This window comes from Bombus huntii, chromosome 14, assembly GCF_024542735.1.
Source record: "Bombus huntii isolate Logan2020A chromosome 14, iyBomHunt1.1, whole genome shotgun sequence".
Taxonomy (NCBI): domain Eukaryota; kingdom Metazoa; phylum Arthropoda; class Insecta; order Hymenoptera; family Apidae; genus Bombus; species Bombus huntii.
This window is the reverse complement of record NC_066251.1, coordinates 1,716,021-1,739,768: the sequence shown is the minus strand read 5'-3', so window position 1 is coordinate 1,739,768 and position 23,748 is coordinate 1,716,021. Positions and strand designations below refer to the sequence as shown.

Below are 23,748 nucleotides of genomic sequence, written 5' to 3'. Positions count from 1 at the left end.
CTGTTGTAAGATGCTATGTGGACTTTCTGGATTTACGAACGGAGCTCTATTCAATGCTTTCTGTGGCACTTTCTTCTTTGATACGTCGAATACGTTTTGCTATTACGGAAAATCCATGAAAAATATTTTTAATTAGTCGATGCCACGGTAGTAGGATTAAGTATGGAAAAGGGTCTTGAAACTCGGTCTCTTATCATTTCGAAGATCTACCATTTGGAAAAAAATTTGCATTGCCAGAAAATAGTAGCACGAACAATCTGTACATGCAAGTATAAATATTGATGTTTCTAAATATAAATATTCAACAAAAAGATCAGATTTATAATGTCATTTAAAAACGCCGCTGTAGAACATGTTGGATTACTTTTACAGGACCAGGCAGGTGGTCTATATGTTACACAATGTGTTATGCATCTTTAAAATAGTTCGAAAGTACAACGTGACCTTGTACGCGATTTGTCATACGTCAATTTTAGCGATGGAGAAAAAATGCCAGACGAGTGTGACAGGAAACCGAATAAACACTTTCTCCATCGAGACCTGACTCTAGGCCGCAAATCACGCACGTGTACCAACAGAAGGGAGCGAAGAACGAAGCAGCAAGCACGAAGCACGCAGCACTCGTGTATCATTAAGGAATTCCTCTTCGAGAAATATTGGTAAGGAATGCCAGCGCTGCAAAAGGAGCGATATCTTCGGCCAAAAGGGTCAGCCTTCGTATTAGAGGTCCTGTATATGCATTTTAATGGAAGATCCACCACCTACAATAATAATTCCTGCGAAACCGTTTGCACGTACTCGTGAGTTCTACGTCGGTACTCGAGTACATATACGCGCGTTTATAGATGCTGTAAAAGCCAGAAAAGAATCTACGTTTTTAGTACACGAGGAAGGGACGCAAAAATTATGAGAGAAGGGAGAAAATAAAGACAGTCCATAAACGACGAACAGCAGTAACGCATACTTGCATGCGAATTGACAAATTGTTGTCAGTACTGTTGCTTTGCATCGGGTATATATATATATATATATAGAATAAATTCAAAATTGATATATATATATATATATATATAAATTTTGAATTTATTCTTCGTCATAAAAATTCATTCACGAATTTAAATAATAAACTTTGCTCTACGACGTTGCAAGATCCTAAGCAAATTCACCGTGAGATATAAATACAATGCCCGTTGTTAATAATAGCGGAACATCCTTATTACCAAAAATATCGCTGCACTTCAGCCGTAAGGAAACAAAGCAGATTACAAAAGTCACGAACAAGCATCTAACCTAACCTAATCCAAGCTAACCTCAACTCCTTCGTATATACGCTCATTGTCAGGGTATTCAGAAGGTTATTACGGACACGCGTGGTTATTGTTATTGTCACCGGCGGTACTGGTATTCGTTGGTATTACATACTGGGATCGCTAGGTTGTTCTGTTGCTGCGTGGCCGGGACAGAGGTAGTGTGCGACGGAGGCTGCAAATAACGATGACGGGGAGATGTTTGTGTGTGTGGTAGTGGTGAGATGGCGGAGGAGGAAGAGCGATTGGAATGCAGCCGAGTGAGGAATTCCGGCCCCTCCCGCATATTTATCTGAACGCTGCACGCCGATCCGCGGGGCCCCGCTCCGAGCGAAGGGCCCCCTTTTATAGTGCGCCAACTACTCTCCGCCGCTCATACCATCGGAGGAGGAACGAAGAAAGAGGGATAGATAGCAGAGAGCCGCGCGGAGCCAGTGTCGGGCCACTATGCGTACGGATCTGTTCAGGAATGCCCGCGGTGTTTTGTAATTGGACGCATTCGTGGCATTTTCTTCTGAATACGCAACCGCGGCAAATTTCGAAAGCAACGTCTTCCGGCGAATGTTAAGGGCACGGATGCAGAACCGTTTCCTTCGGGAATTTTCGAGATGATTTATGAGGAAATTACGGGGGTAGAGAGAATCATGATTCGATGTACTTTTAAACATTGCCGTCGGAATGGAATGATGTAGAGGGGAATGGTGAGCCGCATTCCATGGAAGGAAATGGAATTTGTGACAACTTCTCTCTCTCTCTCTCTCTCTCTCTCTCTCTCTCTCTCTCTGTCTCTTTCTGAAAAAAACCGCATTTTCATAACGTTTAGTAAATTTCATTCTGTCTTCCTTTTAATTCTTGTTGCCTTAATAATAATAAGTTAATGCTTGTGAAATGTTACTCGAAAATTGATAAAAAAAGAAATAGTCTTTTGGGGGGCTGATTGGCTGGAAATACCTAAAATTAAAATATTTATGAAATTGTGCTCTTCGAGTTTAACTGGATTCCTCAAATATTTCTTGAACAAATACAATTACGTATTTGTAATAACAAGTAATGATCTGTCTCTAAAAACAGACAATTTACGAATTAACGATTACGAAGAAAATATTGACATAATTTAAATGGTTAGTCGACGTACTCGCGTTAAATCTAAATCGTGATTCTTAATCTCTTCCTCGCACGAATCGACAAAAGAAGGCAGAGAATCGATAATTTAATTCATACTTAGACGTGGTAGCGAACAGAGAGGGAAAAGAATCAGCAGTAAGCAGACTGACGATGGAGAAAAGCATTTCTTCGGCCGGACAGCTGTTGCCGAACAAAGGCTGAAGGATACAAAAGAGGAATTTCTTGGGGCGCACGTGGCTCCCGAGAGAAAGAGAGAAGAAGGGAAGGAAGAAAAGAAAAAGCAGGATCCACGGCTAATGCAAGAGGCCGACTATACACACGTGACCCGCTACACCCTTTCGGGCATTCCTCTCCTTCCGTCAATTTCCTCTTTTCTTACTTTCAATGCGTCATCTTTCATTCCTCCTTCCCTATGACTATTTCGTCTCCCTCTTATCAATCTCGCAAATGGAATTATAATCGAGCATATATTTAGATTGACTATGAGTTATAAAGCTAAGAGTTGTTTTCACATTAATGGCTAATAAAACAATCCTACTTACTTTCGTATAAGAATTGTTGAACTCTGTTCGTTATACAATCATCATGGACATGATACAAATACACATACACACACACACACATGATTCCATTATAATAAATGAAGATATTATTGAAGTTGTTTTAAGTAATGATTTCGTAACAAAATCCACGTTTATATCATTCTTTGTGCACTCTATTACAGAAATCGTTGTTGATATCGAGATTGTTCGAAACATCAAACGGAAGAAATACTTTCAAATTCCATCGAAGAGTCTTTTTTGGAATGTGTGAATTATGCGCGGGATTAACTTGTATACCAGCTCATATAGGACCAGCACTGTACGCGCAGTACGCAATCTCACCAATAGAAGTCGCCACAATCTGCAACTTCACACGTGCTCAAAGTCATATTTTTGATATACGACTAAATCGTACATCACCATCGCTATATACGTATACATATATATATCAAATATTCAATCAGTTATCTCTAATTTAAAAATTAATACAAAACCTTGTGAAATTACGTAATCGTAAGACAATCTGAATACTTTTAGAAATATTAAATTTTTATCATATAAGTTCCTTGAGAAATCTTCCTCTTTTATTTCATGCTTTTAGGCCTTACAATATTTACGTATAACTTACTTCGAAACCATTTTTCATTTGTACATAGTATGCATGTGTGTACATATATACATATAAGAACTTTGATCTTTGAATCGTCGCTTTCTTTTTTTTACTCTTTGATAATTATTCTCAATGAATTAAAACGACAAGTATTAACAATGCATTCTCGGAGTATTAAAAAGAAACGGTTGAAACTCAACGAGTTCATAAATATGTATACGTTGTTTGAATGAATGTACACGTACGTGTGCAAGTAATCTATAAATTAAAATATTGTATCGTAACGCTATAATTCCGTCTTCCATAATTTCATCTTTTAATAATAATAGGCAAAAATTAAAAATTAAAAATTACAGATAAATTCCTTTCCTTATCTCCAGTTTTAATTCATAGAACGATTAACACTCGAACAGACAATCAATTATTATGATTTAATCGTGAGATTTTCCGCGATTAAACGAAGTGGCTCGTCGAGGAGACCTATACAGAATCAAATCGTACGTACTGCCGTGCCATGTAAAACATATTTGTGTGTTTGTTTCGATGTCACGATAACGAAATGATTGATACCGTCACAATAATTCCGGTTTGCGTTGTATCGTAGCGCCCCGCCAAATTAGACACCACAAGAATCCTACTATGCTTTAGTGACATCAACATGTATGTATTTAAGGCAATAAAAAAAATTAAAAACATTTAAGGTATCTATATGGAATATCCTCTAATCTAATGTACTTGATGGATTCGATAAAGATAGAAGTTATATAAATAGATCATTTAAATCTCAAAACACGAGGGGAAGATTTAATTCAATACGCGTGAAATTTTCTCAAGGTCATTCTCCTAACATTTTCCAAATCATTGTATATTGTATAATTATAAATAGAAAGATATGTTATTTATAATTTGTATTATATAAGTATTACATTATGTATATCGTTTGCGACGACTATTAATTCAATAGTGTCGATAAGTTTATAAATAATAATTTAATAAGTACACACGCATAAATCACAGAGAAGCGTATAGGGGGACGGGCACGTTTGTACAACGGCACCTGGCACCGTTACCTTATCAGTAAGATATAAGAATTCTCCGTAGAGAAAGTTTGGATATATTTTGTGTTTGCTATTTATCGTCTCGATACACCAAACGGTGAACGTATATTTAGATGTTACAAGCATACAGATACTTCACATTCAAAAGCCCTCGTGTTCGAGCGAAGAAACAACAGAGATAATTATGTTGACTGTATAAAGATTTTTTCCCCGTCGAGACAATTTTTCTAGATTAAACTGTCATTCAAATTACCGCAAAACTCGAAACTGTCTACAACGATGGAGCAAAGGAAAATTTTTTGCTTGCAATTTGCACGATGTGAAAATAGATAACTTGTTAAAGTATGTAATAAAACAAGAAATGCGATAAATAACGATAACTTGACATCTTTCGATTCCTTGAGCACATAAAAAAATAAACAACGAATTACTCTTAAGAATTATCTCCTAACAGGATACTTCTCGGAAAGAATCACAGAACTAAGAAGAATATCACAGCTCTTTGATTCGACCGTTGAACACATTCTTCTAAACACCTAAACTGTCTTAAATACGCGGAATATCGTTCTAAATTCTACATTAAGAAAACTTTAAACGAAAACCTCGATAATAATGAACAAATTTCTAAAGTTTTCCCCTTCCTGAAAGACGACATTAATTTTCACGATATTTCTAACCTTTTCGTCATTGATCTTTATCACAAAACCTGCGTGACTGGAGTATTTTCAAATCTTATTGCCGCTAAAACCGTCCGCCGACGATCATAACCTGCATACACGTCAGTCGCGTCACCGAGGCCTAAAAATCTAATTATAAAATAGAAAAAAGCCCCCACTGCCGGTGGAATCGGCGTGATCGCGAACAAGCTGCTCGCTCTCTCTTTCTCTCTCTCTCTCTCGAGATAAGTTTCCTCGGGGAGCCGTTTTCCAACAGTTGCAGAAGGAATGCGCACCAGGTGAAGCCAGCATGACGATCGGCCGCGTAAAGGTGCGTTCACATCGAGCGCGCGTTCGGGTCGCGTCTTGGTTTGCGACGCGACGATGCGCCTGGCGCGATGGAACGAGCCTGCGCATACGAACGTCCCACCGCCAGGGAAGAAGGGAAGGGAGTGGGAGGCAAGAGAGCGGGTAGGCTGCGGTGGCGAACGAGCGATGCTGATATGAATGGAATGCGATGCCATTATCGTGGTGTACATACCGATAACTCGATGCCCCGTTCAGCGAACGAAGGTGTCTGCGCGGACCGAGCAAAAGCTCTTAACTTTCCAGCAATCCTATCTCTTCGCGCGAAACGCATACGGAGGATGCTCTTTCTCTCTGGCGTTTTCGTATCAAAAAGGAAAGCCCGCGAAATTTAAGTTTGAGAATTGGGCGATCAGAATAGAGTATTCTCTGATGTAAAAATAAGAAACGTACGTTTCTACAAACGATTTTTCTTTAATAACGGTAAGATAAAAGTTTCGCTGAATCTGTGAGTTGAATGTTGTACAGTTCGTACGTAAGACTATGAACAAGTAATTGATCAGTTTCTTGATATTCCCCCCCCCCCCCCCCAGTAAAGGAAAAGAAAGAATTTTAATTGTATAACGTATACCAGAAATATTTTCGGCATAAATGCAAAAATGTAAGTAATAAAATCTTGACAGTGTTAACCCATTGAAACGTTATCGCGATCTTTTGACACTCATTGAAGAGAATTGTTATCAATTATGTTGTGCAACACGAAACTAACTATTGATCACCGCTAGCAGTCGTTCAGTAAAACGATGCCGTGTATCGATTAGACCTATGTTACTATCTCTATGCCATTTTTTACAGACAATGAAAACGTTCTATTTCTTTGTCATAGTTATCTTTCTTCCCGCAACCAGGTTAATCAATAAAATAACACTAATCTATTCTCGAAATACATAAGTTAAAAAACACTTAATTCCCATTAATTACTTCTACATTATCTTATAATAGAATGAATGTGTGAAAATTCCAAAGAAACCTCTATGACTGATAATTTTCCATAACCTTAACGGTTCTATTAAAAGAAATCATGTTCACTGGCGATATTTTTACACGGTAATATTTAATTTGTTATCATTTTTAATCGCTTTTATGCGTCAACATCTTTGATACTGATATAATTCCTATCTAACTTATTATAGCCTGATATAGTTTAATCATACGCATATCTTTCTAGCAACTTAACAATAGTGTGATGTAATTGGAAAACGCTAAACAAATTAAGAAGAAAATCAGCATTAAATATTAAACTTCGAACAATGAAATGTACGAAAATGTTAAACAAATATTCTAATAAATCATACGTATATAAAATGAATAAGCTATATAAAATAACGTTTGTATCTCCTACTACGAAGTAAATTGTTTTCAGTAACTATACAAGTAAAAGATGCGAAATTTTCTAGAAGTGTTAAAACAAAAAAGAAAGCGGAGAGAGGAGAAAGAAGGAAAAAAGAATACGCTGTGCACATTTGAGAAGGGCTACGGTACATTCACATTTTTGTGTCGCCCTTCCAAGAAGAGCACCGTGAAGAAGAAGTTAGAAATCCTGACGAACGTATTCGGTATGCATATCGCTTTACGGAGAGCTCTCCCTTTCGGAGAAATCGGCATCTGATGCTCGTGCATTCCCTTTGGATGAATGTCGAGCGTTATATTGAGATTTCAGGGAAATCGACGTATCAGCCAATTAAACTTGACCAGATAAAAAAGAACGAGCTCGTGGGTCAGCCCGTTACACGATCGTTACAACGATTCGTATCGTCGTCGATTTTCTGCCATCGTTCAAGAGAAAATGTAATTTTCGTCGCGACAATTCCCAGGTGACGCCTCACCTGAATATTTATAACTCTCGTCGCTTTTGTGATTCATTCGACGCGATAAGAAACGATCTTGAAGATCGCGGAAAGTCCTTGCAACGTTCATACACTTAAACGAATTAAAAAAATTCGATCCCAGAAAGGGATAACATCGACACACTCGATTAACCATTTAGATAATACTTCGAGATAAGAAGATTATAATAATAGCCGATCGAAATGTAACACGTATTACCAGAACGCCAATTAAAAATACGTCTATATCTATATAGGTAGAGGAATGTTGCTAAATAAATGATTTTCAACTATTTTTCAATCGGAGAAAGCTATGATAGATAATCATATCCTTGTAGAATTGCGACGATTTTTTTTTCGCGAACTCGACGACAAACAGTAGCCAGATCTGAATCTGGGGTACGTCATTTAGCTGTTGGTTATCAGGCAATGATAAGTCTTTGATAATCAGCCTTCATGCATTCCTGCGTTGATAAGAGACGATCGTTTCGTGATTCAAGCCGGTTCGTATGGTCCAAGGCACGTACGCATCCTCGGAAGAAAAAGCGAGTTAAGTGGAATGAAAATTGCAGAAAATTTTTGACGATTGCCACACGTGATCGATAATTCACATTTTTTTATAGAATGGTAAAAGATAGATCATCGCGGAAAAGACAGTTGAATATCTTCCATTATCAAAATGATTTTACTAAAATACAGAGTCAAAAGTCATGAATCTATTGATGATTTAAAGCTGTTATATTTTTTTCGAAAGAGTCGTGGATTTTTTACTTTGCTATTGGGTAATTTCTACAGTTGCAAAGATTTCCATGCTTTAAAATGCTGAAATATTTCACAACATATTATTCTTAAAAGACATCCCGAAACGTTCCGGATTTACTTTTGCCATAGCTTGACATACAAGTATTATCAAGGACGAAGAGACAACTTTGTTATATTTCCTCTTATTTTTTTAAACATTTAATGCGACAAATGTTCCTACTTGTGTCATAGATGGAAGAATCGTTGAGCAACAAGAAAAATTCGCGACACAAGTGTTAAAATGATTGATTTCTTACTTGACAAAGACTTATATAGTGTGAATATTCAGAGAACTCGATGATGTGGCAGATAACTAAGATTTAAATACTTTGAACGACAAGAATACAAGATCTCTCTTTTTAATATTCTGTGCAGCACTAATAGTTACTTGTTTAATGAATCTATTTGAAACGTAAATTACCAGCTGTGTAACAGTAACCATGATTCTCTTCGTTTCACATGCTAGAAGTGCTATATACTGAATTTTCAAACTACTCCCTTATAGGATGCGGAATATGCGAACTTAAAAAAATAAAAAATAGTAGTATAGCCTTCCTGTATTATCTTTTACCTCCTGAAACGTGATTATTCAACCTCGAATACGATTATCGACATACAGCAAACGACGGAGGCGGCCGAGAAGGTAGATGGAGGAGGGGGGGGGGGGGGGGGGGGGAAAGGATGAGGTAAAGGGAGAAACATCAAAAAGAAAGAAAAAGAGAAGCGTGAAATTCCGGCGGGCGTCTAAAAATAGTCGGTTACAAAAAGGAATAATAACGCGGGTACGTATATATCTGGTCGCCGGGTAAAAGCGTCGGCCTATTTATGTATCGCTCGGTAGAGATGGAATCTCGATCTCTTCGCGTGGTCGTTAACATTGTTTGCCCCTGGAAGAGAGCCTAAGGAATGTGAAAAGCTGCGTCGGCAAATGGCGAGCAACAACGCCGTAAGGCCGGTCGCGCTCCTTACCGCGCTCTCTATTTTCTTCTACGGTATTTCCGAGCTGAACCCTTCCCAGCGTGTCCGCGTCCACGTCCGCGTATGAGAATTTCACGCAAAATCTTCTGTTCGTTCTCTTTTAACGAAACCGTAACCGAGCAACAAAATAACGAACGAAAAGAACGAGATTAAAAAATATACGTATATTTATATTCATAACGCATCTACTCAGATACCTATGTATGTAGATAAATATGTATCACAATACGAAGCGTCGCGGTAAAAGAAATAAAGGAATTATACCTTTCGTATAAATCTAGTAAGCACGTACACATACTTGGTTCGTTTGTCCTCGACGAACTTGAACTTGACGGGCATATGATATGTACGCGTTTTGAAACAAAAAGCACGCGACAGTCGCATACGAGCATAATGGGGAAAGGCTAAAAATGCGAATGGCGAGCCACGTCGATCGCTATGTAACGATAATATTCTGCGTTCCTCGGCCATCCTATTTCTTTCGCGCGCTCGTGCGAAAGAGCGAACGGTATAGTCGATTCGCAGCACCGCGGGGCATCATCCAGAGTATCGAAGGACAGTAGCACATCTGCTCGTGCGCACGATCGTACACCCTCGGGAGTCCTCGTAGCTCTTCGTGAATCCATTCGTGGACCGCCTGGGGGCCCTACGAGCGTAACACCGGTAGCCACTACGCCAAAAGGGTCGCATTCGCGCGGGAATAGAGAGAAAAAAAGAGAAAGACAGAGGGGACACAGCCGGAGAAGGACGGAACGAAAGAAGCAGCCGAGGACGGAATATCCAGGGCCGAGGCCCGAGAGAGGACAGGCTCGAAGACTTGGGGGAACTGGCATCTTTTCTTCAAGATGCATTCAAACTTGGGAGAAGAGTACGCCTTAGCGATGGGATCAATATCCTCGCGTACTCTTTCCACACCATCCTACACCATTCATCGTACCGTTTATTTCTCTTTTCATTCCATCGTCCTATCGATGTGTTACTGGGAATTCAACTACAATTATATATATATATATATATATATATATATATATATATATATATATATATATATATATATATATATATATATACACACGATATGGGCTGTTTTTTTAAACTCAATTAAAACAATACGTTTTACCATCTCTATATATACTTAAAACTTACTTTGGTCCGAAATCGAAGCTACTATTATTTAATCAACGATTTAAAGAAACCAAAAAAATCATTCGATCTACGGCAACGGCGCTTGGACAACAACGCTAAACTTTTTTCCCTGTTTATGCATAGACGCATTTCCTATATTTACACGCCGTCTAGATGCAACGTAGAGCAAAATTAGCTCCGCGTTTAACGCGTTAAAAATACCACATTCCACGAGCAACATCACCAAACAATCGATCGACGCTTCTCAGCGAAGCAACCACATGCGCGAATCCTAACCTTTATCGAACGACGCAAGCTTGGCGCCGAAAAGCTCGAAAACTATGTAAGACGACTAACTATAATAAGTTAACCCCATCGCTAGCAGTGCCTTTCGTCTTTCCTTGATCGTTTCTCTCTTTTCCGCTATGGTGCCACGCATCCAGTCTCTCTTTCTCGCTACTTGCCGCTACCTTGCACGCCGGGACCCAGCGGAGAAACGATGGAATAAGAAGACAGCGTCGGTGGGAGAGAGATAGAGCAAAACGTAGAAGAGAGAAGAGGAAGTCACTGGCAGGGGCCAGTATATAGAGACACGGAGCCACGAGGGGGAAGCAGGGTGGGGGCGGAGAGTGGTGGAAAGGTGTGGAGGGGAACAGGGTTCGAACGGACGGGAGACATTCCAATCTCTCATGGCAAGCTTGCCTGCTTTGCTTCGCTCGCTTGTCTGCTTGCCCACTTGCCAAGATACCGTCGTCCTAAAGCCGGCCCACGCTACATCGAATGGCACACGGACATCGTAACCGTGTAATCTCGCGACGCGATCGTTATAGTCGATTTTGCGGGGATAGTAAACGAGTACGAGCGTCCCCACGGATACACAGCCTCGATACATATACATACAGATAGGGTTATTAGCAGCGCATTATGAAAAAAGCTCGGCCTCGAGTGCAGAAGAAACTCGGTGACACGCGTTCGAATACCATTGCCGAATATCGGCGAGATCGATTACGTAACGTGATACTAATGCGAACGCTGCCGAATTTTTATACATTCGTTGGAAATTGAAACAAAATCCACGCAAGAGTACAGAGAATGTACAAAATGAAGTACTCGTTATAATAATTAGTGGGTGAAACAGCCTCTGCCGATGTTCGTTTCTTTGATCGAACGAATTGCTGCAATAAGGAGGTAACTCCGCTATCCAGTAATTTGAGTAATCTTACATAAATCGAAACGCAAAATCGACCAATATATCAGACCTGTCTCCTTATTGCCGCGAACTCTTCGATTGTGCTCACCTCGTTCTATTTAACGAATATTCTGCTACCAGATACACGTAAAGGTCGTGTTTCCTTCGCGCGTTCACGCGTAAGAAGGTATTTTGAAGCGGCGATTGCGACGATTTCGAAGCTAATCTGAAAGAAGCGGCGTTCAGAATTTGGCCCCACTGGCTACACCGATGACGATGTCAATGACTGCGATTTCAGTCTCTGAAACCGTTATGACGCATATATGTACATATAAAAGGACGTCTTCGGCGAAACGCGCCTGTGTACGTATATATGTACGTGGCAAGCACTATTTCGAGCGTGAAGGTACACAGCGTACATATGTATATTTTACGTATTTCGGTATCCGATACACTTTCCTCGGCAGACACGTTCATATCGCTAGGTAGAGCCAACGTCGCTTCGGACTAGACGTTACACCTGTCGGAACGTTTTAAATTAACGGCCAGACTGTGCTGGCTGTTCCTATTTGCCAAGAGTCACGATATACCTATTTCTTCTTTCGTTTGTATCGCGGGCAAGTATGATTGGGACTGGTCAGTGATGAGAACTGTTACGAGAGAGCTCGATCGTATCGAGCCGCGCTTGGCGATAGATTTCGACGTAATTATGTAATAAACTAATACGTCGCTTTCGCGTGATCTTTATGCAACAATCATACGCAAAACGATGCTCTCGTATATGCACGTATAAAAATCACAGGAGAAAAATATAATTTATTATATTCTTCCTATTTTACAGATTTAAAATTATTTACCAATTTAACATTCAATATATCGTCTCGATCAATTTTGAACGATTAGGAAAATAGATAAAGCCATCCTATGGAATTTAAGTATCGAACATTGTAATCTTTTTGAAGTTTGAGGATCACTGTGCCCCCCATCGTTTAGGCTGCCCTACATTCCTTCGTATAGAGAAGTTTGTCAGGCTTGGGGGTATTTTGGTTGCTTTTTACAACGCTAACAACTAATAAACAAAGTGTTGAAACGTCACACCCTTGTTCTTCGTTTTCGTCTTATTCCGTATCGTAGAAGCGCCCCTTAAATTCTCTGCCATTTGTTGCCGAACACCCTGTATAATTTAAAGCATCGAGAGATCTGCAACTTCCTCCGGCGGTGTCATAATCGGTTTTGTATCTGTCCGCGCGAGACGATGCGACGAGCAGTACGAGGGAACCGAGCGAGCAAAAATAAATGGCAATTAAAATTCCACTCGCATCTCGCTGCCTCGTAGAGAGTCGTGAGGCATCGTAGAGACAGGAGTAAGGGAGCCAGAGTACGCTGGCAAGCGGGAGCGAGCGAGAAAAACTGAGAGAAAAAGGAAAATACTGGAAACGCGGAGAACCGACAAAGACGATAGAATTCTCATTGCTGGCGAACGAGAAAGAGACGACCCCAGTTTCATAATCTTATAGATCCCATCGAAAATCTGAACGATCTTCGATTCATCACAGCCTATTCTGACTTTCCTTTTTTTAATACGATGGTATTCACGATGGTATTCGAACACTTTTTACTACATTTATTTATTTATTTGTATTTTATATAGACGGTTATGTAAAATTTGTCAGGATATTGGAATAAATGTAACAGGCGACGATACGACTAACTAAGTGTACGTGGAATTAATTAAGAAACTGAAAGGATTAAAAGGAAACGTAACGAGGGGGGGAAAAAGCTTGAAAATTTCGTTTACAGGATCTACAATGAGTGAAAGTAACGAAGAAGTACGTATACGTAAGAACGTGTTACTTGTGAAAAAGTTTATATCTATGTAGATGACCCGAGAAATTCAAACAACCGAATCTGATGCATAGTCATACGGAAAAAAGTTCGTAATTTTGAAAGTCTCTCGGTAAAAGAAACATCCATTTGTTGATCGAGTTTAGGATGGCTTTTAGACCAGGCAACCTACTCGGCTAATTAATAATTGAGTACCGTGAAGTATAACACTGACCCAGTTGGATCGATGAATTATTAAAATGAATAAGCGAATAGAATTATCACGGTCTATCCCACTTATTTCTGCTGTCTGTTCTGCTTCTGACTTTTTGATGTATAACGTCCTCTTTGGCTTGCATTCGTTTTTCACTTAAACTTCGCTAGATACTGCGTTACTTTGATCATTTAATAAAGCAAGATTTTTTTCTGGTTCGTGATTCATAATAAACAGAGAAACGAGCAGCATAGAGAAACAGCGAACAATTTAACGTTTCTATCGTTCGGTAAATTAAAAAACCGATCGTATAACCTTCCAATAACAAATAAGCTCGTCGCAACCAAGGTCAATCTTCGTCTTCGCCAATTCCTCCTCTCTATGAAACTTTCGAAATTCCTCAAGATTACGTCATGGCGCCTCGTCATCGGTGTTCCTTGGTCTCATTGCCATTGAGACATGAAAACAATCGTTAGCCACGCACAACACTATCGGACGTGGTTTGCAAAAATCGTACGAACGATTAAATCAGTATAACAAAGAAAACTTGCTTTACACGATTCCAATGTTTTGTACGTTTTACAGAGATTTTACGTTTTACGTTTGTAATTCGATGACCGACGGTAATCGTATTTAAAAACTTCCAAAAGAAGAGAGAAAGGGAAAACATTAGACTATTCTTTAAAAATGGAGAAAAAATAAAAAGGCGAGACAAGCCGTTGTTTAGTCTGCGGGACGAACTCCTCTCACCCCGCGGATTACGCGTTCTAAGACTGTCGTCGAGAAGTCTCCAGACAATCACGAAACTAGAATCGAGCCACGAGCCAATCTTGAAAATCGACGATGACATCAGGCGTGCAGTATTTCGACCGAAATAAATATACCGTACATCGACATTCTGCCACTTCCTGTCGCGTTCCACGCGAAAAGTCGCGTTCCTTCGCTTCCGGCGACGTACGAAATTCGCGAAGGAATATTATCGAAAGAAGATTGGCAGACAGACGAACGTGAAATATCCTTGGCAATAGCGGATATTTATTTCTGATTGAAATTGGAAAGGAATCGCGGAGCGCCAGACTAACGCGAAATATTCGCGTAGGCAGCGGGAATTTCGCACAGTTGGCATTTATACTTTCGGAAATTCACGTTCCGCGAATACGCGACGCTACATCGACGTAACGTATTGCCGAAATCGTTTCACGAGAAAATTTCTTACGACGAATCGAAGGTAAATCGCATATACGCGCCGTCAGACGTGCCAACTATTATAATTTCTTCTTGGCGAAGATACCAGCTATTCGCGGATCTCCACGCGTTGCCTCTCGCATTTATATAGAAAAACATTTTTAATAAGATAAAAAGAAGAGATAAGAAGCAACGAGGTAGCTGGATTAAAATTAAGGAAAACAGGCAAAAGATGAACAACGTATTTTCCTTGTTTCCTTCACTTTGAAAGTTGTCCATGACAAATATAAAAGATCGTATTGAAATTCCATATTAACACCTTAATGAACAAATTTTCTCATGGTAAATGATCGAATTTCTTTTACCGTAACAAGCGATTAATACCGATGACGAGCCTAATATACAGGGTGGTTGGTAACTGGTGGTAAAGCGCAAAGGGGGTGATTCTAGGCGAAAAAATAAGTCGAAAATATAGAATACAAATTTTTCGTCCGAGGCTTTGTTTTCGAGAAAATCGACTTTGAACTTTCGTCCGGTACGCGTGCGGTACGTTATACCGGATCTCAAAGTCGATTTTCTCGAAAACAAAGCCTCGAACGAAAAATTTTTATTCTATATTTTCGACTTCTTTTTTCGCCTAGAATCACCCCCTTTCCGCTTGTACCACCAATTATATAAACCACTCTGTATACGTAAGCAATCGATCGATAAAATTCATAGACCGATGTTTAATGAAATACCGAACGAGCGAGATGAAAGAGGAAAGGAACATTACGAAACGCCAACTAAAAATGAGAAACGAGCTTTCGTTCGATTTCAACGCTGAGTATGCGTTAACTAATTACTCGCTTGCTTTACAGTGACACAATGAAAGTCCAGGAGACGTAAACTCATCGTAAAAGACTCGCTTTTCGAATGATGTAACCGCGAAGCGCGTAAGAGAGCGGACAAGCGTATCCCCGGACTGCAGACTCGTCGAGAGGGGAAAACTAGTTAATCCGGTGTTAATCGTCCGATCCGGCGACAAATATGAATACAAACGGGCGAAGGGGAGCGGCTAGTGACCGGAAGTAACATGATTTCTCACGAAATAACTTCCTGTCTACAGCTCCCACCGTCCCTCGTTTAAAAGTTCATCGGTCCCTCGCTGCTTATAATCCCAACTAACGGAGGTTCATCGGCACCGAGGGTGCACAGGAGGAGAAATATCTGTTTGCCTTTGCGCTATCCACTGTTCAATGTCACTGTCATGGTAATTTTTCATCTGGCTAGAAGAAAAATTCAATAGCAACGCGTGTACAGTATCGTGAAAGAATTTTCATCTTGAGAATTAATATTTAACGACGAACGAGAATCTTCGCGAAAGTCAAACAAACTCGAGTAAAATTAGATTTAAAGCAAATGTTTCGGTGTTGTAGTTTCGCCTGGTTTATTGTCGTGAAATTTTTTAAATAGTTTCTTGCTTTTCCATGTGTTACAGTGGTCTCGAGAAATGAAGAATTACGTATATCAACGTTTTGCTTGTGCTTTCTCTCTTTCATACAGCGTACAACTGTCACACTGTAACATATTTTCCGTACCAGTTCAACTTTTCAGACTACCAAAGTATATGTAACTGATAATAGGAAAATACAGTGGAAGTAAACGAGGCTGTAACGAATTACCGCGACGAATAATCAAACTCCATGCAACATTAGTCGTATCTTTTTCTAGATTAATGAAAATAGAATAATTCTTTGCCTAGGAGTTCTAGGTGAAACTAAAATAACAATTTGAATATAAAATAATAATTTCGTTTGATCGTATCGTTTCTCAAATAGGTAGCAATTTTCCTCGAATATACGATACAACTTGCTAAAGTATCAGGTTTTAAAGCGTAATTAGTTGGACGGTTGACGCATAAACTTGTACTATAAAACACGAATCGACGTTCCTCGTTAAAAGCCCCTTTCGTATGGACGATTCGCGTGCTTCAACGCGACGAAAATAATTAAAAGGACACTCGAGACTTACCTCGAGTACGTCCTGTGCGGTCTGAAGGTATTCTCGAAGCATGGCCTCCTGAATGGCTCGCCATTCTTGCCTTGGATCCTCCAGTTGCGTGGTTTCTGAAACGATCGAAAAACAAACAGATAAATTAGATACACCTTAAGACTATAGATCTTTGTTTCACGTGTCTTTCAATCGTTTGCACGCGTTGTAAATGTCGGTCGTGCAACGCTTCGGCCAAGATATCTCATTAAGGCCCAACGGGTTGCATTAAGGCGACATTCCATTTGCAATTTTTTCCAATCAACTGACATTATCGAACTGTGTTTTTTCAAGACTATAACTATGAGAGAAAATTGAAAGGAGCCGCTTAATACGTTTCTCGTGGTAATTCTTCTCAGTTTCCAACAATTCATCGCGCGTTTTCTACAACGCGTTTCATACGACGAAAGGTTAGGACCTAACCCCAACCTAACCCCAACCTAACCTCAATCTTACGTCGCATCGTCATCCGGGGAACGTTTAGCGAAAATGACGTTTAAAAAATACTCTTCGCGCAAGAAATGTGCCGGCTATTTAGATAAATACGGGATACTCACGATTAACGTGGTTAATGTAGTATGCGCCCACATGCTTGTCGTAAGCTTCTTCCCATCCAAGTGGAAGCTCGTTCCCAATACAGTCTGCGAATGTTTGTGGTTTTGTAAATCTGTAAACGGAAAGGAAACGAACGGTTAATTCGTATCAACGTATCAAAATTACGGGAAATCTAGTTTCCTTTCTTTCTTCCAAGTCGATTTGAATTTGCTAATCTTCTAAGAAAAATATTAATTACGTACAGAGTGATATACAGGGTGATTGGTAACTGGTGGTACAAGCGGGAAGGGGGGGGGGTGATTCTAGGCGAAAAAAGAAGTCGAAAATATAGAATAAAAATTTTTCGTTCGAGGCTTTGTTTTCGAGAAAATCGACTTTGAATTTTGGCTCGGTACGCGTGCACTTTATCGCGTCTCGTTGTAACGGATCTCACTGTAGATCGTTGTCTCGATGGAAAATTTAAAAAAAAAAGAAATTTAAAAAAAATTTTTTATTCTATATTTTCAACCTCCTCACCCCCCCCCCCCCCTTCCGCTTGTACCACCAGTTACCAACCACCCTGTATAGCTATGTGATATATTATATGGTAGATGTTAAATATTAAAGGTATTTTCCACATGGAATATTCTAGTCGTTGCGTTCATTTCACGATGTTACGGCCCAAAAATAATTCCTGCAATCAGTTTGCGTCAGTAGCGGTTAATTGACGTCAGAAATTTGTCAAAGCGATTTTGCCTTTAAACTTTATTGTACTCCCTGATATACCTAGAAACAGTTGCCAAAATGTAGCAGAATCGTTATTTAAAGTGCCATCCAAATGCAACAGCAAGAATAATCTAATCTAATAATCATTTGCAAGAATATGTGTATTGTTATTTTTGGAAGATGTACATTTATTTTTATGCAACTTGGACAAACGATAGTCCTTGTAGAATCCTTGTATCGTTCGATTAAACGGTTGTAATTGTTTTCGTATTTTAATGGCAACGAGATCAAGAAACACCGACGACAAGGCTATGACGTAATCCGAAAAGATTTCGAAGGTTCCGAGAGGAATTCGCCAAAAACGAAAATCAACCTTGGTTCAAGAAGTTTACTTAACACGGAGCAATCGTATAAATCGACTTTTCGATTCTAAATACCAGGGACATTACGTTCTCTGTAATAAAAATTGTCCATTTCGTTTTTCAAATCTAATTTTTTCGTTTCTGTAATTTTTGTCGCGCGAGCAAAGTTCAACACAGAGAAAAGCGTTTAAACAGCGAAACGCTCGAGAGATACTCGACTAGCGATTACATTAGCGATGTTTCAACTAAAAAAAAAAAAGTTTTAAGAGATTATCTTGAAAAATACATGCGCTGAAAGAAATAAATGATCGGTCAGCTGGAGATGGAAGAATTTTATCGATAGAAAAATAACGATACACGTATCTAACAACAACGGTAATGACTGTACAAGCGAAAGAGCTAATTCGACCTAATTCGATAATAATTTCATTTCTTATATACGCGTGCGCGCAACAAAGAGATCATATCTTGCATACAAAATAACCTGACCTCTGCAGGCCAGCGACCAACTCGACTTTATCGTGACGAAAGTGAAATGGAATCGGCAATCGGCATAGAAGAAGAATGCCAATACCACGGAGTAAACAGTACAACGAAGAAAGCAGAAAAACAAGGAGCGAGAAATTCTTTTTTTATCGCAAGTTGCACCTGTTGTGATCGCTCGTTATTTAGGCGAATTAATTGCTTCACGAGTGGGTAAATAATAATAGCGGATCACTATCGCCACGGCGCGATATCTTATCTACGATACTAAACTATAAGGCTAAAAGCGCAAAAATTACATCGATAGGATTCTTGGAACGATCGATGCGACGGCATATGCGTCAGCGTAACGAAAGCGTTAATAAAAATAAAAAAGATCCAATGCAAAAAGCTTCTTAACAACTGGCCGGAGGAAGCAGCACTTGAAAACTTGTAGCACGCTGAACGAGTAACGACATCCTGTGCGAGGCACGATCGGGCATAGTAAATGTTCGAAAATGTTGGCGGACGTTATGGAATTTCAGCGACAATTCCTTAATTCCTTTTCCGCCGCGTGATTCACGTTTTTAATGTGCCCTTGGCCTTACCGCGGCGCTGTCCTATAATACGAAGGAGGAAGCAGGAGAAGGAGGGTCAAGAACGTACATCATGACGGAGGAATAACGTGGACAAGAGAGAAGGGGGCAGCTGAAGAGGCAGGGGGAGAGGAGGGGAGGGCGACATTGGAGGCGACGAGGCAGGAACAGCGACCGGAGGAGGTGGAGGAAGCGAGACTATGGGACAGACAAATCGAGTAATAAAAATTGCATAAACGCACGTTCCATATCGATAGAATCGCGCTATACCATGGTTAAATCGATTTGACATAGCGCGAGTTTCTGCTCGCGAGTTTGTACAATAGGTTGTCCAACGAGTTCCTTACCATTTGTTATTCTGCTATTCCGATCGATATTTGAAATATAGTCGAGCGAGAGTCAATAGCGAGCACACGTACACCTCGAAGCTTATTCAGAGATCGTTGCGAGTACGTTGCATAAATTGAAAATCGATTTTTGTACGGCGTATACTCGCGCTTACGACTCTCGTATAGTGGAATATGAAAGAAAACGTAAAAATGCGTGTAATACTGGAAATTCTATAGAACTATGTTCAACGAATGGAAAAAAGCTCCGCTTAACTTCCACGACTATCGATTTGCATAAATATCTAGCAACAGCATTGATAACTTAATCCTAACGATACATAATATTACAATAAAACGAACAGACACGTTCAACAGATTGCTGAAAGTCAATGGAATTTTTTCCAAACGCGATAGTATGTTGTCTTTCTTTCTTTCACCGGTACAGAGGATAGAAAAAATGAATTCATTAGCTGCGACAATATGGTATTGTTATATCGGAACAATGCGTTACTAACGCCACGCTATCAGCACACACCGCTCGTTAAGACTTTCAAAGGCTGCTTTTACGATACGTTCGGTCGACTTCGCTTCTACCGCCAGTCTTCTTCCATGAAGGAAGCTGAGAAGCGATGTTTACCGACGGAAACTAACAACAGAACGGCACAGCAACGACAGGAAGCACGCAGCAACCTATTACCGTCGCGTTTGTCTCGGTTATGCTAGATGTGTTAGAAACAAACACATGGGACAGAGTGGCGAACGCGTGGTATCGCTACGGATTGTGTAATTCGATTCTTCGATTCTTTAAAATCGTATGAAACGAAAATAGGTCTAAAGAAAGAAGATCGCTTTGTTTCGAAGCATTGTCGATACGAGGTAAGACGTTTTTCTTTTTTTTTTTTTTTTTTTTTTTTTTTTTTTTTTTTTTTTTTTTTTTTTTAAACTCTAACAAATCTATTCACTGTTAAAACTAGACCGTAAATATTTTTCTGCGGATTTGAATGCAATTTTAGCATTCGTACTACAGATTGGGTTTCTCGTTACTCTTATTACGTGGATAAACAACTCCAAGTTTCTTATCTAACTTTTTCATGGCGTTAATTGTCGACTAATCCTCTTGCGACTGTCGCGTATAATTTCTACGCATTTTTCTCACCCTTATGGAATCTAATCTTGCACTAATATAATTTGAGCTAATTATCATCGTTTTATAGAATAGCAGATTAATAGACATTCTAATATTTGCGAACTTTGACTAAAATAGAATTATTCTGGGAACCTTCTCTCGTCATTACGCCTAGTATCTCGTATCTGGTTTCGTGGTCTGGTCCGAAGAAACGAAAGCCGTCACGACAAAGACCGTTTTTCTTTTTCCTCGGTTCTGGTTGATCGCAACAGTAACAACACCCGTGAAACGTAATGTTAACGTTTAAAAATACATTGGCGTACACGTGAATGAGATTGTATAATCTACCGGCGCATACCTGCATCGTACACCGAGGAACAATGGGCCCGGAACACGACAGATTATAGCTATAAAGTAATCTCGTTTGGTGTGTCGATGGGCGAGCGCGGAAGCACACCCACGCGTCCCTGCTCGCGCTTTTCACCAACGCCATAAACCCTATTTTAACAACCGTGTAAAAATCGTATCGCGTTAAACACCAACGGAAGATTCGAAATTCTAATCGTTTCTCTCGTTGGAATCCGACTACGGCGTTACGTTATATCGTAGCTACGAAATGCATTTCAAGAATAGTTTATGTCGCTCTACGGTATTACGTTTTTATACGCTCCGATGGAATATACGTTCACGACAGATACGTATATACCATTGATTTCACTTTAATTTATACCAATTTGTGTCGTCTATCTTTTTTCTCTTACCCTGTTTTTTTTTTTTTTTTTTTTAATGGTAGAATCATAATACATATTTATTTAATTACGGTTATGTAAAATTGCCAAGAGTTTACGTACTCTAAACAGTATAGAGGATATTTTAGACATATTTATATTATACTAAAATATTGCGAACGATTAACGTTAATTAGTAACGATTAATTAATAATATTAAATACTAGAACATTGTTATAGAATAGTAATCGCAGAGACATATACGATTACCGTACGATGTTAGGATGGAAAGGGAAACTACCAAGCGTTAAAAGTAAAAATCTAGGAAGAGTACTCGGAGGATGATTTGCATGGAATTATTCATTCTAAAGTTAATGTTACTTCTGGATTCGATTCTTCAGCGTGTAACTCTTTAACGCGCGTAGCCACACCTAACTTGCAAATTCCTGCATTCCTATGCCTTCTGTCTGACACTCGATACGCTCGCTGTCAGCAGATTATTAGAGATCTAATGGTACTAGAAAGTTTCGTTTGATATCGGTAGTGTCGAATAATTCGTGCGTTTTAGCCAACTATCTCGCGCGATGAATTTCAATGAAATCGATTGCGTAAATTAGGAACGCAGCTTTTCCAACGTTCCTACGACCAGTTGTGTATGCAGCTACATTGTACCTTTCTAAATTTTATCGTCTTCTTATTCATCGTTTTATAAAAATGTTCGAGATTATGTAAATCGATTGCGTTAATTACGTAAATCGAATAAAATACAGACAGGTGAAATGTCGATCGTTAACGTTTAATATAAGAATGATCGACATTCGTGAATTCTAAAGAAATTCTATTTCCTCGTGATTATAAAATAAAATATAAAATATGGTTGTGAATGTAAAATGAAATAAACGAGTATATTTTTAAATTATCACGCATATCTTCCTCTATTCTTTAGACTTAACTAACCAATAAATTTTCATTTATTTTGAACGCTATTAAATCCGATAAAAAAAGTAGATAATTCAATATAATAGAAGAGACGTTACCACCGTTCTTACCGATTATAATAACTATTCTTTATTGATAAATGAAAGATGAGAAATATCTCGTTAATGGCCTCTAACGGTGAAATGTAAGATGATAACGGATAAGAGCAATTATCTTACCACGGTATTAGAAAATAAATAAAATTGTCGTAGATGAGAAAGAAAATTGCCGAAACATCGAACTGGATGTCTTAATGTAACTCAATATCCTTAACAAGGTCGACCGCCACGCCAATCTTATTAATATTTTACTTTCAGTTTGATAACAATTAATTCTCGCAATATATTATATCGTACTCGAGAACCTTTTTCCGGCGATGTCATTTAAATCATGTACCTTCAAAATTCGATGGTCTGTTAAATTCGTTTTATTCTATTCGTTGTAAGAAATTTGGCAACGTGGGTCACCCATGGTCGCCGTAGCAATTAACGCGTTAAGGGTTGCTACGCTTGAAAGCAGGTGTGACTATTTATTTCGCGACTAGGTGAGACACACGGCCCTGAATGTAACGTCAACCGCGAGCAAACAAGCATCTATGCGTGGGCATACAAATCGTGTAGGTGTTCCTCTTCGACTACCAAGCTTTGACCCAAGGGCACTAGCTGTGCATTATGGAACGCGTGCACGTCGCCGATATCGCTCGCGTTTTCGCATTTTTGCCTGTTCACGGCGTGAAGTTCGTTCGATCGATTCATAAGTGGACATCACATATTTATGAGTGTCATATTTCTATAAAGATAAATAAAAAAGTAGGATTTAGGTAGACAATTTCTTTGCCTGCTAGATATCGTACTAAATAAGTATATAACGTGCTTGGAATATTTTATATATTTTTAAATTCATGTACGTATTTAAAAATTCAATTTTCAATGACTTGAACTTTCTCGCAGGACTGAACTAATATTGTTAGTAAATATTTACGAGTTGTTGCATGCCGTATTTACACGTGTAGAAACTGAACACGATATAATTAAAATTAATTAGAAATAAATGTAGTTGATTCTTAAGTC

At 39.1% G+C, this 23,748-nt stretch overlaps 1 protein-coding gene and 2 long non-coding RNA genes across 7 annotated transcripts in view; 1 reads left to right on the top strand and 2 right to left on the bottom strand.

The window, feature by feature from the left end:
- LOC126872900 (protein kibra) overlaps positions 1-23,748 on the bottom strand; it is a 42,800-nt gene that overhangs the window by 12,485 nt on the left and 6,567 nt on the right. For all 5 annotated transcript variants that reach the window (XM_050633135.1, XM_050633134.1, XM_050633136.1 and 2 more), the window contains 2 exons: positions 17,395-17,504; positions 16,820-16,914 (listed from right to left, as the gene is read on the bottom strand). In XM_050633135.1, coding sequence (XP_050489092.1) covers positions 16,820-16,914; positions 17,395-17,504 — 205 coding nt within the window. The remainder of the gene's footprint in view (positions 1-16,819; positions 16,915-17,394; positions 17,505-23,748) is intronic.
- The window catches only part of LOC126872926 (uncharacterized), a 171,686-nt gene that overhangs the window by 147,561 nt on the left and 377 nt on the right, over positions 1-23,748 (top strand). Inside the window, exon 2 of the long non-coding RNA XR_007692252.1 lies at positions 20,728-23,581. This is a non-coding gene — a long non-coding RNA (uncharacterized LOC126872926). The remainder of the gene's footprint in view (positions 1-20,727; positions 23,582-23,748) is intronic.
- Positions 1,162-5,526, bottom strand: LOC126872931 (uncharacterized). The gene is made up of 2 exons (XR_007692257.1): positions 2,111-5,526; positions 1,162-2,079 (listed from the first exon to the last, which is right to left on the bottom strand). It is a non-coding gene; the product is annotated as an uncharacterized LOC126872931 (long non-coding RNA).